This window comes from Accipiter gentilis, unplaced genomic scaffold (genome assembly GCF_929443795.1).
Source record: "Accipiter gentilis unplaced genomic scaffold, bAccGen1.1, whole genome shotgun sequence".
NCBI classification, from domain to species: domain Eukaryota; kingdom Metazoa; phylum Chordata; class Aves; order Accipitriformes; family Accipitridae; genus Astur; species Astur gentilis.
The window spans coordinates 1,086,079-1,102,488 of NW_026061101.1; the positions used below are offsets into that span (position 1 = coordinate 1,086,079).

The 16,410-nt window shown below is 49.1% G+C and overlaps 2 protein-coding genes across 2 annotated transcripts in view; one reads left to right on the forward strand and one right to left on the reverse strand.

The window, feature by feature from the left end:
* LOC126037420 (deleted in malignant brain tumors 1 protein-like) overlaps nucleotides 1-16,410 on the forward strand; it is a 127,533-nt gene that overhangs the window by 12,676 nt on the left and 98,447 nt on the right. Inside the window, exons 7-11 of the mRNA XM_049797718.1 lie at nucleotides 329-652; nucleotides 1,090-1,413; nucleotides 3,378-3,701; nucleotides 4,511-4,834; nucleotides 6,850-7,188. Coding sequence (XP_049653675.1) covers nucleotides 329-652; nucleotides 1,090-1,413; nucleotides 3,378-3,701; nucleotides 4,511-4,834; nucleotides 6,850-7,188 — 1,635 coding nt within the window. The remainder of the gene's footprint in view (nucleotides 1-328; nucleotides 653-1,089; nucleotides 1,414-3,377; nucleotides 3,702-4,510; nucleotides 4,835-6,849; nucleotides 7,189-16,410) is intronic.
* Nucleotides 9,077-16,103, reverse strand: LOC126037439 (soluble scavenger receptor cysteine-rich domain-containing protein SSC5D-like). Its single transcript, XM_049797755.1, has 7 exons — nucleotides 16,000-16,103; nucleotides 14,092-14,118; nucleotides 12,662-12,991; nucleotides 11,917-12,246; nucleotides 11,173-11,502; nucleotides 10,281-10,610; nucleotides 9,077-9,379 (listed from the first exon to the last, which is right to left on the reverse strand). Exons 1-7 carry the CDS (start codon nucleotides 16,028-16,030, stop codon nucleotides 9,345-9,347), a joined length of 1,413 nt encoding a protein of 470 aa, XP_049653712.1. The 5' UTR covers nucleotides 16,031-16,103; the 3' UTR covers nucleotides 9,077-9,344.

Below are 16,410 nucleotides of genomic sequence, written 5' to 3' on the forward strand. Positions count from 1 at the left end.
GGCTCACAAGTGAGGACTCAGCACTCTCAAATGCACTGTTTCCACCAGTGCTCCGTTCTCTCCTCCCTATTTCAGTGCTCTGCTGTTAGGGAAGTAACCTGGGTACTCATTTATGATCACCCTGCAGGTGATTGATTTATTGCAAAAGCTCCAGTCAAGGAATGTTGGATCAAGCTGTGAGGCCATAGACATCTAGTGCCAGTTTAGAGATCATGGACCCAAGCCCTGTTGGCTTCCAGAGCCCTGAAAGGAGGGATTTTTGCCCTCTGCACAGAGCTCTGAAGCATGCAAGGCTCCCCAAACACTTTGCAACTGTGTTTTGGTCCAGGTGTTACGGAACCAGCTCCTGTCTGGCTCGTGAACGGTCTGAATCATTGTGCTGGGAGAGTTGAGGTGTTTCATGAGCAGCAGTGGGGAACCGTCTGTGATGACGACTGGGATAGAGCTGAAGCCAGTGTTGTGTGCAGGCAGCTGGGCTGTGGGGCAGCGCTGTCAGCCCCGGGTTCAGCTCATTTTGGGCAAGGGTCTGACCCCATCTGGCTGGACAATGTGAATTGTGCAGGGAATGAAGCTGCCCTCTCTGAGTGTAAGGCCGAGACTTGGGGGTCCCATAACCGCAAGCATGGAGAAGATGCCGGTGTTGTGTGCTCAGGTAACCACCGTCTGTGTCCGTCTGCATGACAGGGAAGGTTTTCTATTACCAAGAGGGGTATTTATGTACCACCCCAGCAGCAGGCTATCTTGAAGTGCCCTGAATCTGGGTCATGAGGTCTCTTTCATCACAGTGGAGATCTCTTAAAAATTCCTCTGTGTTTTGTTTTTCCTTTTGGCGTGTGTGTAGCTGTTCTTGTAAACAGAAGCTGCGTGCTTTTCTTGACTTGGATTTCTTACTTATATACTGCAGAATATGGTACACAGTCTGTTGTCCACTTAGCTCTGAATACAAGAACTGGAGAAGATATCCCAACATTAGGAAATTGGATAAATGCATCATGGATGTCTTTAGGCTCACATAGATTTTGTCTTATTTTTAATCAGGCAAATGGCAACTTAATGTATACCTATTCCTGCCCTTGTTTTTTAATTCAGATATCCCAAGAATAGCTCCACTGAGGTTAGTGAATGGACCAAATCGTTGCAGTGGGAGAGTTGAAGTTTTTTATGGCCAGCAGTGGGGAACAGTATGTGATGACTACTGGGATATAAGCAATGCTGAAGTTGTTTGCTGGCAGCTGGGCTGTGGGACAGCACTATCCATTGCAGCTTCTGCTCATTTTGGAGAAGGATCTGGCCCTATCTGGATGGATGACGTGAACTGCACAGGGAGTGAAATTGCCCTCTCCAAATGTGAAACCACTCTATGGGGAGTCCATAACTGTAGTCATGGAGAAGATGCTGGTGTTGTGTGCTTGGGTAAGTCTCACCTGTGTCACCACTTGCTTGACTTCTGTGGTATGTGGAGGGATGTTTGAAATGCCATATGGTACCCTCTTCCTGTCTTGTGACTCTAAAACCATAGTACTGTTCTTCAAACAGGGATGTGGGTGAATCTACCTGTGTACCCCTCTCCTTCCCATTCAAAAGCTAATCATAACATTGTGGTGCTGTAGTCCAGCCTGCCACTGGCTGTGCAGAAGAATTTAAATTTGGGACTCTTTCTCACATGAATTACCAGTAAACCTGGTGGCATTGCAGGACTGGTGTGATTTGACCCATTAGAGAGGGTGTAGGGTCACTTGGACTTTTCTACTGCTGCCAGTGACAACCTCAATGAACATAGCCCATTTGAAAAATCAAGATATGCTCCACATTTTTCTCTCTCTTTCCTCTTCCAGATAAGAATATTAAAAAATTTTGCAGAAATCCACTTACTCTACCTCTCCTCCTCCCTTACTTGGTAGAACCACTTTCATGAGACCTTTTTTCACCAATGTTTTTCTAGCATTTTCTCTGAAACCTCCACAGTTGAGACAAATTTCCTCAAAGTATTGCAGCATTGCATTTTGTTGCCACTAGAAGGAAACCTTGAACTCATTGTCATTACCTGGAATTTATTCTACAGCCTCTTGCCTCTTTGCAGGGCATAACTACCATTTATTTTTTGCATCTGCCTTTTGAGACTGTTACATCCCTCAGCCTCTTCCCAGTTCCCTCTTGGGACACTTTTTTAAGCTTCTCCTCATTCCTGTCATTCTTCTCTGGTTTCTCCTTAACTGTTGGGCATATTTCTTTTAGTCTGTTATGCCAGCTGAGGCTTTGCCAGTGCTGAGTAGCTCTGAAGGCTTGGTTTGTATAACTCGTAGCACTCCCATTTATACGTGTTCATGTCTTTCTCAGAACAGCCTGATATGGTGGAGTGTCACTCTCACTCCTTTATATCCCTTAAATCCCTCCGAGAAGACTGGTTGCTTAATTCATTCTTCTTCATCCTCTATATGATCATTTTACCTTCCAGAAGTCGTGAACTTTTGCCTTGCCCTTGCAGGAGACAAATTGTTTTCATCTGGTTGCTTGCCCACATCTTGAAAACAACCTGTGGATTCACTGACAAAACACAGGTGCCTGTCTCAGAATTAAACATCCTGATGTCCCTTTGTAGCCAGTGAGGACTGAGTCAGTGCAGTCAATGGCAGGATTTGGCCCATCCTGATGCAGATGTCCAAAGCAGATTAAAGAAATTGCAACCCAACAGTGGTCCTTTCATTCCATTCACTATAAAGGGTATTGAGGGTCCTCAGCAGAGTTGTAAAAGTGAGGTTCAGCTGCCTAAACATAGGTGCCTAGTGTCATCTGTGATGTCCCACTATATCCCACCCAGTCTCTAATTGCAGGTCCAGAAGGGCACCAATCTCCCTTGAGTCCTGCATCAAGTCTCCCAATCCCATCGGGATGTCTGGGATTCCCTGGGCATCTCAGATGGCACCAGGTACCAGCGCTCAGGGAAGCCAATCAGCCCCTGGAACTTTATGCTTAAGGGCTCCAAGTCTAGCTGAGGTGAATCGTACCCCAGTTTTCTTGACCTTTAAAGAGGTCTTTCTTGCTAATTCCTTTGCCTTAGTCCGTGGGGTTTCTTGCACTTGCTGTTTGGGCGCAGGTGTCTTTCTAGTCAAAGACAGAGGGGGAAAGAAGGCTTTAAGGACTTCAGATTTTGGGGGTGAGATCCATCAATACATCTCCTTTCTTCAGTTTTGGACAGCATCTTTCCTTGACTTTTGGGGCAAGAAGAGGGAAAACAATGACACTGAACTTTCTTCCTCCGTGCTGCTTGTCCCTGTAGGTCATACTAAGCCAATGGGTACACACTGTGTTGGCTGATGTGGCTAGCAGGAACTTGTTTGCCAGAATAAAACTTACCTGGTCTTACCTTTTTGGTTCAGGTGTTCCAGAACCAGCCCCGATCCGACTAGTGAACGGTTCAAATATCTGCTCTGGTAGAATCGAGGTGTTTCATGAGCAGCAGTGGGGAACCATCTGTGATGACAGCTGGGATTTGACAGATGCTCAAGTGGTGTGCAGGCAGCTGGGCTGTGGGACAGCCGTCTCAGCCCCCGGCTCTGCTCGGTTTGGACCAGGAACCAAGCGAATTTGGCTGGATGATGTGAACTGTGCAGGGGCTGAAAATGCCCTCTCTGATTGCCAGGCAAGGTCTTGGGGAGACCACAACTGTAACCATGGAGAGGATGCTGGTGTGGTCTGCTCAGGTACTGTTATGCCATGCATGGGGACTATGTTTCAGGAAGAGGTGCCTGTGGCCCTGGGGGACATGTTTTACCATGATATTGCTTTTAGATGAGATACAGAAGGAGTGAATCCAATCCTGGTTTAGATTTCTTAGGGGATCCAAGACACCTGTACAGTGCTTGGGAATACAAGAGAGGACCTGGTGCTCCTCTGGAGCATCAGATGCAAACCAGGCAGAATAAACTGGCTCCCAAAATGGGCATGTGTATTTAGTAGCTAAAATCTTACCTGCAGTATGGGCTAAGTGGGGAGAAGGCAGGTGCTGTGGGGTGTCATCAGTGGGTGATGTGTGGGAGGGTTGTGTTGAGTAATTAGGTAAAGGGCACTTTCCACTCCACATCACAGTGGCACAGCATTGTGACAGAGAGACCTGTGACACAGTTGCTGGGGAATATTCCTGGGAAGATGATTTGGGGAGGAAAAACAAGAGGGAGAGGCTGCCCTGGCCATCCTTGACGTATGCAGAAAATGGGAGTGCTGTGTAGCCAGTGATGGCACTGGTGGAATCTGCAGTTTACCCTGAGGTCCCAAGCCAAGGGTTCAGCTCCTTGAAGCTCTCGCCAGCAGTAATCTGCCACAGGTACAAATGGGCTCTGAGACAGTGCCACCTCATCAAGGTAGCAAAGCTGACTGATGCTCTGGTGATCATCATCCATGTCCACAGGTTTTTTTGGCACAAGACACCTGTGAGGAGGGGTTTTTGCCCTCTGCACAGAGCTCTGAAGCATGCAAGGCTCCCCAAACACTTTGCAATTGTGTTTTGGTCCAGGTGTTATGGAACCAGCTCCCGTCCGGCTCGTGAACGGTCCGAATCGTTGTGCTGGGAGAGTCGAGGTGTTTCATGAGCAGCAGTGGGGAACCGTCTGTGATGACGACTGGGATAGAGCTGAAGCCAGTGTTGTGTGCAGGCAGCTGGGCTGTGGGGCAGCGCTGTCAGCCCCGGGTTCAGCTCATTTTGGGCAAGGGTCTGACCCCATCTGGCTGGACAATGTGAATTGTGCAGGGAATGAAGCTGCCCTCTCTGAGTGTAAGGCCGAGACTTGGGGGTCCCATAACTGCAAGCATGGAGAAGATGCTGGTGTTGTGTGCTCAGGTAACCCCTGTCTGTGTCTCAGTCTTGATGGAGTTGGGGAAGTGTGCTGGGGAAATGTCTTCATCCTCAACAGAAGGTCTTCTCTGAGCTCATGATGCTCCTAGTGTGTGCTATTAATCACCATGGTGTATAAATGAATAGCTGTGTAATTTATACAGCACTCATGGCCCTGGCCATGGTCAGCGGTCCCCACTGATTAAGAATTAGGGAGTTACCATCAGCAAGCCCCAGGCTCATAGCTGTGTCAAGGTTTGTATTCCATACCTCAGCTCCTAAAGGCTCCGAGACTTTTCCAGGGCTGGACAGGTCCCAGAAATATCCCATTCCTGCTGAGGTACAGGCTTGTGGTGTCATATAGACAGAGTCACCACTAAGTCTACACTTTTACATGAAGATCACAGGTAAAACTAAGCAGTGTTGTCAGCAAGTCTTGGTGTCTGGCTGATTGGGAAATTTACTTCATGTCATCAGGTAAAGCAATAAAACGTCCCATTTCAGGATTCATAGAGAAGTTTAGAAACCTGAAACCACTGAATGTGTCTTTGCAGCACTTGTATCTAAGTGTTTTTTCAGTTTTCTCTCCAGTGTCTCTTGCAACCTGCAGTCCTGAAGAAACCTCTTGCTTTGCTAAAGCAATTGGGAGGCTCATAGGATAGTTCAGGTTAACGGGACTACGGGAGTTCTCTACACCAGTGTCCTGCTCAAAGCAAGGTCAGCTATGAGGTCAGACCAGCAGACCTTTATCCAGGCTCAAAAACCTAGTCTGACAATCTTTCAGAGCAATCCTAAACAATTCCAATATTTTCTTTAAAATCAGGCATCCTGTTTTCTCAAATTTTAGCTCTTCTTTTCTACATTTCTGGGATGTCTGAGTGAGAAGCTAGCAGAGCTTTCCTGGCGTCCCTCCTTCCTTCTATGAAAAGCTTTGGGAAACTTCAGGAGAACTCAGTGCTCTTTCAAGCGGCATCATCTCCCCTACCATGAACATAGCAAAGTACATGCCAGCAGTTGAGCTGGTTGAAATGCTGTCACCCAGTGCTGGGTTCTCAGCTATGGACAGGACAGACCCTTTGTTAAACACCTAATTTTAACCTCCCCTTTTGACTAACTTGATTTGGCACACTGCTTCAGTGCAGGAAAGTGTTGGCTGATGCTTTTTAAGAGCATTTATTGTCCAATTCAGATGGCTTTACCAGCCATGAGAGTTTTCGAGGAAGATTAAGCTTCTATTAATATACATTACCATAATCTGCTTTCTCCTAGCCAATTATTCAGAACACATATGGTGAATATTGCAGTAACTGGAGTAAAAGGTGTAAGACCAAAAGAAAGTTTCAGGAATATGGGCACTGTACAGTCTGTTCCCTGATGGGCATTATGAAGCTTCACTTACTTGACCCAGTTTATCTGAGCATGCGTCATGTTCCTGGACATAGGTACCTAATGCTATATAAGACACCTAACAGTATGCAGACATCTATGTGGGGCTGGCTGATGTGATCCTGAAGCTGAGACCCACACCCTTCCAACATGACAGCTGGAGGATGGCAAGGATGCCCCAGCGCATCTCAAATGGGAAAAGACACCTAATTGGAGGCTCTTGAATTGCTCCCATTACACGGGTTTTGCCTGTAGATTACATTACTTTTTTTACTTCAGAGCTCAGCCTAGCAGATTGCTATTTATTCAGAGCAGGCACAGCATCCCATGTCACCGTAGCATTGGCAGCGATTCAAACAAACCATCTGAAACCTGCCTGCTTGGAAGGGATGTATTAGCATGTCTTACTGGGTGGGAGACTCAAATACCGCTCCCAGACCTAACTGGGACATTTCTGCCAGTCTGCAGGCAGTGCAGAACCACACAGACTTTGGGGTAACCTTGAATGGACACCTAAAGTGTCCTCTTTAGCCATCTGTTCATCTGTGGGACAGCCTGGTTAGCATTCGTCCCCTACAATGTGTCAGGTGCAGTGTATTTGTGTGCATTTATCCTTTTTGGTTGTTTTTGTGCAGGTACTCCAGAAGTGCCTCCGGTCCGGCTGGTGAATGGCCCCACTTGTTGTGCTGGGAGAGTTGAGGTCCTTCATAGCCAGCAGTGGGGGATGATCTGTGATGACACCTGGGACTTGAGCGATGCTGCAGTGGTGTGCCAGCAGCTGGGCTGTGGGAAGGCCATGTCCGCCCCAGGTTCAGCTTATTTTGGGCAAGGTTTTGGCCGTATCTGGCTGGATGATGTGAAATGCTCTGGTAAAGAATCAGCCCTCTCTGAGTGTACAGCAAGGCCTTGGGGAGTCCATAATTGTAATCATGGAGAAGATGCGGGCATCGTATGCTCAGGTAACTTTCATCCATGTCTTGTCTTACTAGGCATTAGTTGATACTAAGCTTCTAGGCTGGATGTTGAGGCTGGTGGCTCTTTGTCCCTTCCCAGTCTAAACTTCTTGTCTTAGACAAGTACCACGGGGTGACATTGGAGGTGTGGACTTGGAGCATGGTCTTTTGAGGGATAATTCCCATGCCTTCATGTGACTTTTTTCCTATTTGCATTTTTTAAATATCACTAAAGACTATATCCACACTAGTAAATTTCAGTGGCTTGTTAAGCTAAAGCAAGCTGCTTTTACAGGTCTGGATTGCTTACGTTTCCTTCCAGGTGGGATCTAAACCTCACAGATTGCTCCAGAGTGGAGAAGAGAGATGATATTGCCAGCCAACACGAGTATGACATTCATTTAACCCAAACAAAAGTGATGTCTGAAGTCCAAAGAGCATGCAGTACAGAAGCAAACAACTGAGACTCTGTTCTATCACACTCAAATGCAAGCACCAAACTGATGCACCCAAATCAGGGGCATCTTTGCCCTGGGAACCTATTCAGTTAATGAAGAGAGAGAGGCAACTGCATGGGGCAAGACAGCCCAGCTACCCTCTGAATCACCTCAGATGCCGCTCACTCCCCTGGCTATAGAAGGAACTTTGGGTCACATTGTGACTAATTTGGGTACCTCTGTGCTTGCCTGCACATGGTCCCACTGGCCACAATTCCTGCCACAAGACAAGTTTCCAGGCATCTTCTCTCAGGGGTGGAGGGAATATTTGCAGAACATTGTTGGGCACTTGAAGTCAACTTGAATCCTTGCACAGTCTCACATTAGCATCCCTTCCCTGCCCAATAGGACATACAGTTCCCATGCCAATTCATCCTCTTCTGCTGATATTGCCTCTAATCCATAAAAGTTGTCTTGTGCTGATGGTAGGGATAGAGTATATAAACATTTGGCTCTTGATGCATGGGCTTGGACAGCCAGCACCCTTCCCCCAGAAGTGTTCAGGTATAGACATTCCCTCCAAGCTTTAAACCATTTCTGTGCCTCTTCCCACCTTCTGTTTAAAAAAAAAAAAAGAAAAGAAAAGAAAAAAAAAAAAGACATGTACCTGAACTTCCTGTTCCTGTGAGTCTGTGTGATGCTTTGTGTTGTGGTCAGATCACCACCAGCTTCACGTCATTTCTGCCCTCCCCAGAGCCACACTAAACTAGGGCACCTCCCAAAAGCATGATGATATGGACAAGCTTTAGACCTGCTTTGGAATGAGGTGAACTGGTCTGGGGGAGGTGGATGAGAGAACACAGTCATCTGTCCTTCCCATAAAACTAGCTTGAGTTGGCCAGCTAACTTGGAGACACCCGATGTCAATATTGAGCTGAAGACCTTTGCTCTTTGCTTCATTGGGATTAAAGTGTTTATGTTGTGCTGACAGGTACAAAGCACCTTGCTTTTTGGAAAGCAACAAATCACAAAAAATTTGTTTTGAAGGCTAGGTCTTGCTTGGACATCCCTGAAAGGGGAAATTATCCACTTGTTAAGTGCCAGCTTTGGTCCGTGGGAAAAGTGAAGGAGGAAATGGGGTGAATTGTTCCCTATGGGGGGCAGTCCCCGTCCCCCGTCCGTCCCCCCCCGCCCCCGAGGAGGGACAGAGAAACCTTCAGAGATGAGCTTGTGTTGTGCAATGTTCAGTACCCTACCCAAGGCTCCTATGGCTGCCCTTGTTACTGATCTGAATGTTAGTGGAGGCAAATGTTTCTCTGCAGACCTGAGAAATGGTATGCTGTCATACCATTGGTATAAATATTCATCATATTCATTTATCACATAAATATTCATCATGTTGGACCAACTGCACCCTGCCAGATAACGTGCTTAGGCAGCAGAGATCCACAAGCAATTTATGATACAACCAGTTCAGTTTTAGGGGAACTTTATTGTCACTTTATGATATTTGCTTTTCAGTGGGAATAATGTGTTGAGCTGGGTTTTTCATAAGTGCAGTTATTACTGAGTTTATAGAACCTTCAAAGAATGAGAGAGAATGGTTTTGCCAAACCCTGGATCCTGTTGTGGCACACAGATGGTTCTGCAACATCCCTAGCCTTCACCTTCCCAGCTGAATCTTGCTGGCCCATCTTGCTGCAGCGAGATGAGCATGGACCAGTGGGGCCTGTCTGGCACTCATGGTGCTTCTGTCTCCTCCAGGATCTTGTTAACTGCAGAGAAAGGGAGCAAGGTAAAGCAAAATCTTCTCTTAGGAACTGTCTGACACCAGAATTGCCTGCTAGAAATGACAAAGACTCTGCTCCTGAAGAAGGTCTGCGGATTGGGTTATAGCCTTATATTTCGGGCTCTTGGGAACCCAACCCCTGAGCTTTGGACAGGGCCCTGCGGGAGCCAGGACGGGACTGTATGAAGTGCTGAATGCAATGACTGATCTAGAGGACTGCAGCAAATGGTCCTGACAGCATGACCCTGTGCAGCATCCAAGTGAAATCCAAGCCCCTACAGCCCTGCTCCTCCATAACGAAACCAGCCTAAGACCCCCAGGGATTCCTCCCTTCACCCATGCAGGGCCTATCCAAGATTCTCTCCCAAGAAACAGGGCATGGGAAGTCAGGAACTCAGCTCCCAAGAGCTTCAGAGAGTACAACTCAAATATTTACTGAGTATTGATGATGTACCAACACAGAGTCATCTCGCCCTAGACACTGTTGACCCTGCAGATGCTCATCATTGCATCCTGCCCCAGAAACTGCCCTACCTTCCCGCTTTCTGCCCCTTAGGAGCCTTGCCCTATATAAAATCCCCTTGACAGCATCTCCCCAGCAGGATCCATCCCATAGTCAGACTGTCACCGGTGTGTTTGCCTCTGCTGTGCTGATGCCTCTTTCCCACCAGCTGGTCCCACCACATCCATCCTAACCAGATGCTCTATATTCCTTACAGCCCCCTGCTGTTTTTTTCCCTGCCTCCACCAGCATTATCCTGAGCTGGCGGAAGCCTTCCTGCCCTGTGATTCCCCTTCTGTACCCTGCAGTTGAGCCTGCTGGCTCTGCTAAAAGTGTTTGACCCTGTCCCCACATCATTTCAGATGCCACAGTGATGGGCAGTTACCTGCACAAACAACATCAGCGTCCTCTCCGTGATAGCAGTTGTGTTCACCCCATGGCCTGGCCGGACAGTCAGAGATGCTCTCTTCCGTCCCGTTGCATTCAACATCGTCCAGCCAGATAATGTCTGACCCTCGCCCATAGCGGGCACCTCCCAGAGCCGACAGTGGTGACCCGCAGCCCACCTGCTTGCACACCACCTTGGCATCCTTCATGTCCCACTGGTCATCACACACACTGCCCCACCGGTTCTCGTGAAGCACCTCGACTCTCCCAGCACACTTGTTTGGGCCATCCACGAGTCGGACTGGCCCCTGCTCAGGAATGTCCACCTCTGCACCAATACCCAGAAAATAAATGTTAAGAGAGCATCCTACACACCCCACCACCTGTGGAAGGCTTGCCTGCTCGGCAGAGGCTCAGGTGTCTCTGAGCACACCGGTGATATGGCAAGGGCCAGGCTTCTCCAAAGTGGGAAGGAAGACAGAAAAGCCAGGGAGAGGGGCTGTGGGAAAAGGGCAGGAGGAAGCTTTCCTGGTCTTCATGGATGGTTGCAGGCTCTACTGTGTGTCTGCTTCAAGGAGTCTGCTGATGCTAGTCACCCTGCAGCCCAGAGGTGGGACAAGGGACCAGAGCAGTTTCAGGTAAGAGAGGATTTAATGCTGCTCCTGTGTCAGCTATATCCATGGGTGATCCCTACGTCATTGGGCAAGCACTGCACCCAGTGATGGGATGAGTTAATCAGCTGCATCCCTCTCTTGTTCCTACCAGCAGATATCCACAGAGCTGCACTGGGGCTCAGGACCAGCCCTGATTCAGGCAGGGGGCATGTGTGTGGTGGAATCTGCCCATCCTACTGCCCAGCACGCGCAGGATGCGGGATGGGGGGGAGGTACCTGAGCACTCCACGCTGGCATCTTCTACATGATTGCAGATGTTGTCTCCCCACAGCTTTGCCTCGCATTCAGTAAGGGATGCTTCTGTCCCTGTGCAGTTCACGTCACTCAGCCAGATTTGGTCTTTCCCTTCCCCGTATTTAGACTCCCGAGGGGCTGATAGCGCTGGCCCACAGCCCAGCTGCCTGCACACAACCTTTGCCTCCCGTAAATCCCACTGGTCATCACAGACGGTCCCCCAGACGCCATTGTGAAGCACCTCGACTCTGCCGGAGCAGCGGTTGGGGCCACCCACCAGGCGGACTGTAGTGGAGACGGTGATCCCTGAGTCTGCAAACACATCCAGAGAGGGCATGCTCAGGCTGTGCATTGGTGTGTGTCCCCCCTCTTCCCTGAGTATCCCCGCCCTGCCCTCCACACAGCAGCCTCTCCTCCATAGCTTTCTCCACATATAAAATGCAACTGTCCAAGCAAGAAGAACAATGGCAGTCTTAACCTCAAGCCTGAGCTGAAGAAAAAAGACCACAGCGCACCCCAGTAAGCAGAGAGGAGAGAACCTCCCAGACTGAAGCCCTCTTCCATGGTGTAAGGACCCCAGGCCACCAGCAGGACTATTAGATGAGCACCAACCCAGTAGGAGAGTGCCTCATAGGAAGCCCTTGTTCCTGTCCAAGGTTGGGCCCATGTTGACAGTGTAGGCACCCTAATGCATGGCTGGCAAAAGCAGGAGAACGGAAGGATTACCTGAACAAATTGCACTGGCATCTTCCCCGTGGTAACAGTTGTGGTCTCCCCACGGCCTCGCCGGGCACTCAGAGAGAGCAGCTTCCACTCCTGTGCAGTTCACGTCATCCAGCCAGATGGTGTCAAATCCTCGTCCAAACTTGGCTCCAATGGGGGCCAGCACCGCATCCCCACAGCCCAGTTGCTTGCACACGACTTGGGCATCGTTTAGATCCCAGTTGTCATGGCACACACTGCCCCACTGTTCCTCGTGAAGCACCTCAACCCTCCCAGCACATCGGTTCGGGCCTCCCACCAGCCGGATTGGTCCTGGCTCAGGTATTTCTGTTTCTGCCAAAAACAAATGAGGGAAAAGTTTTGGGACATGTCTCTGCATCCCTGATCACCTGGAGAAAGCAGAATCTCCCATGATGCACCAAAACTGTCTCTGCTTATCCCAAGTGCCTGTCAAAGGCTCCTTTCCTAACTTCTGGCTTAAGAAGAAAAGTTGAAGGGAAAATAGTATCAGCATGGAGGCCATCAGGGAAGGGATGGGACTATTTGTGTCCTCTCCCATCTCTGCAGGTTGTTCCAGGTCCAGGAGTTGTGATGCAACTTCTCTGGGTCAAGCGGGGTAAGAAGCTGGAGCTGAACAAAGTCATTCTACATCCCTGACCTCCTAACTGGATGGGTCAGAAATTGCACCCTGGCTTATTTGAGGCAGAAGGCCCAATGTGGCACAAAGTAGAAAACACCTGGGGGTTACCTGAGCACTCCACGCTGGCATCTTCTACGTGGTTGCAGATGTTGTCTCCCCATGGCTTCGCCTTGCATTCAGCAAGGGATGCTTCTGTCCCTTTGCAGTTCACGTCACTCAGCCAGATTTGGTCTTTCCCTTCCCCGTATTTAGACTCCCGAGGGGCTGATAGCGCTGTCCCACAGCCCAGCTGCCTGCACACAACCTTCGCCTCCCGTAAATCCCACTGGTCATCGCAGACGGTCCCCCAGACGCCATTGTGAAGCACCTCGACTCTCCCGGAGCAGGCGTTGGGGCCACCCACGAGGCGGATCTCATGTTTGCTTGCGTCTACATCTTCTGGAGAGACCAGACACCCCAGGGTGAAGGCAGGGAATGAGAAAGAGGTCTTTTCCTCCCCAGTGAGACTGTCTTTATTGCCAAACCAGGAGCAAGAAAAGCCCAGGATATTCTAGCATCCCAAATCTTTGGTGGTTGGGAACCGATTTATGAGCTCGGAATGGCCAAAAGCTGCAGGTGTTTGTGGGACCATAAGTCTGTTTTGAGATACAAATCACAGGGCTCATTTTCAGCTGTAGAGGGAGACGTGTAGTGCCCCCAAAACCTACCCCAGCATTCAGGTTCTGGGTAAGTGTCCCCAGAGTTAAGGCCTGTGTCTCCTAGCAAATGCTGCTACAAGGATTGGAAGCAGGGAGGAGAGAATGAAAACATTTCTACCCATTCCCCAAGGGAAGGGTTGGGTTTTCTCAGCTATTGGCAGTGATTGCTGGGTGCAGTTGTGGACCTACAGCCAGTCAGCACTTGGGAGCGGAAAGGACCTACTCACTCCTGTTCCTGCTGTTGAACCCACCAGGACACACAATCACTCTGAAAACCTGGCCCCAGTTGCCAAACCTCTGATCACAACACTGTTTGCCACCTAATATCAAGAACCAAATCTCTCTGGATACCGTTGTCCCTTTGCACAGATCTGGGGCGTTGTAGTGGGAGAAATTCAGGGACTGAAAAGTGCCAGGGACTGAAACCCTGAAGCACCTCCACACTGGCTCATGGAGCCAAGGGGACACCAGGCATTCTTCCATCTCATAGAGATCAGACCCCAGCATTGAGGGTATCTCAACTTCTGTTTTAACTTCACTAAAATGAGCAGCTGTTTTGTCAATGTTTTGGATCAGTACTGCCCCTTTCACCCAGAAATCTCCATCCAGCTGCATCTCACAGAGCATACAGGAGCTAGAGTCAGGTCTTCTCCATCAGCTAATCAGGAGAATGTGGTTTACAGAAAGATCATTGGCCACAGAAGCAGGTTTCAGACCAAGGTCTCTTAGCCCCAAGCACCATATTTAAATCTCCAGATGAGACATAGCATCATTTTCTGCATGACATTTTATGATAGCTGTGTGTGCTGACTCATGCTCCACTTTACTACAAATACTGACCTGCCAGCAGGACTCCTGCAAGGGAAGCTGAAATAGAAAAAACACAGGGTATTAGTCTAAGTCTTATGAGCTCTGCAGAGTGCAGAGATTCAGGACAGCAAAACACAGGCAAGAGACAAGACTCTGTGAGTTCTTTTAGGGCCCGTCATTGCTGTCTGTCGTCCTAACCCAGCTGTCAATTGGCTTTGCCTATCCCAGTGCATGTCCACAGGAGTTTCTTGATGAAGAGATCATATAAGGAGAGAAAACCTAAAAAAAACCCCAAAACCAACCTATTGGGGGAAAAAAAAAATTGGTTTGGGCAGATAATAGCAGAGTAGTTGGGGTTTCTCTTGTCCACATTCAGTCACCTGAAAGTCAGTGTCCAGACAGGTTAGATGATTAGATTAGATTAGATTAGATTAGGATTAGATTATCTAGACTCCTGTGACAGCCAGTGGAAAGAGTTGAGTCATGGCTGATGCATACCAATCTCATCCTAGGGCTGGTGTCCAGAGCAGCAGGGGGTCGAACTGGGGCTGGAGGTGCTTGTCTCTGCCTAGAGACTCTCGGTGTGACTGACACCCAGCTCTCATCAACAGCCAGGCAAGAGGTACACCACTGAATGAAACTGCTGAAAATGCGATGAGTTGCAAGCAGCACAGCATTTTTATTCTTGCCTGTTGGTCAGGGCCAGACCATGAAGAAGCATTGCTGTCTCTGAACTTCAGGCAGGCACCAGACAAAATTAACCCCAGGACTGCTGTCAGTCCTGCAGACATTAATGGCAGCAATGAAATGCCATGGGAACAGCTATGGGCCTGCTAGTGGGGTTGTGCAAAGAAGCAGCTTCAAGGTGGAATGTGTCTGGAGACTTGTGCAAAAAGGCTATTCCCATTCAGCAGATTTCCCTGAGGATTAACTAGAGGTGGAGGCAAACCCTGGGAGGGAAAGCCTGAGGAAAAACTTGCTAGGACATGTTTTTCCTGGAAACTCAGGAGAAGGGGACTTTGTGCCCACTGTAAAAGGTCAACAGCAAAGAAGAGCTGACAAACAACAATTTCTGTTCCCAAATGCAGCGATCTGGCAAGATCCCAAGCATTGACCAACAGCTTCGGGCAAGGGCAGAACTGCTGACAAGTCATTTACCCATCTGCCTGTTTGGGGGGGGGGAGGGTTTAGCTCCTTCTAAGGTTTATGGGCTGAGGTACCTAATGGTTATCCCCCTTCTCTGTAAATTCCAGTGGCATTCAGATAACATATCCTCTTGGGAGCCTGAAGTGCCTACCCACGTACCGTAGCCACTGAGCACGCTCAGTGCCTCTGCCCATTGCCACCAGGTCTGGTCTCATCCTTGATGCACAGGAACGAAGGAAGATACAAGGAAGACAATTTTTATGATGAGGGTGGTGAAGGACTGGCACAGATTGCCCAGAGAGGTGGTAGATGCCCCATCCCTGGAAACATTCAAGGGCAGCTTGGATGGGGCTCTGAGCAACCTGTTCTAGTTGAAGATGTCCCTGCTCATTGCAGGGGGCTTGGACTAGCTGACCTTGAAAGGTCCCTTCCCACCCAAACCACTCTATGATTCTATGAACCCACAGAGGCTAGGAACCCACAGCAGATAAACAGGGGCAGGGAAGCCCACCTTGTGTGCTGCTGTCTTTGCTCACGAGTACTGGGATTCAGTTCCCGAATGAGACACTTCTCAAGGTGTCTAGGTATTGGTGCCAAGGTGGGGCAGTGACATCTGAGGGGATCTGAGTGTCCACACTCAGCTATCAAATGCCACCAATTGCATTTCAGTTCCTCGCAATGTCCCATTTGCTTTGTGCTGCGGGCTGTAGAAGAAGCAATAGTGGAAGAGGAGAACCACTGACAAAGAGATGCCAAGACAAAAGCAGAGAAACAAAATCCCACCTCACTTACCCCAGAGACATGCCAGGAGGACAAGCCTCATGTTGGTGGCAAAGATACTGTGCGCTCCTTGTCTCCACAGGAGAGCAGGGCAGGGTGGAGGCAGGACATGCGCCCAAGGCACTGGCTATTTGAGAAGTCCCCCTTGTCACAGCTCCTCCCCTCCACCTCAAAAAACTCCCTCTGCGCCCCGTGGCAGGTGCTCAACAAGTATGAAAAGCCAAGCCTCTGCCAGGAAGTGACTCTTGTGCCATGAGCTTCACGTAAGCTGCATGATTGTGAAAATGGGCTGTTTCGGGAATCTGCAGAGCAAACAAGTCCTCTCGGGACAGCCGGTTCTGGACCATCAGTGGCAGCGATGGGGGGAGACAGGGGTTTGCAAGTTGCCTTCCACGACTGGCTTCTTGCAGCTGCAGGAATAGG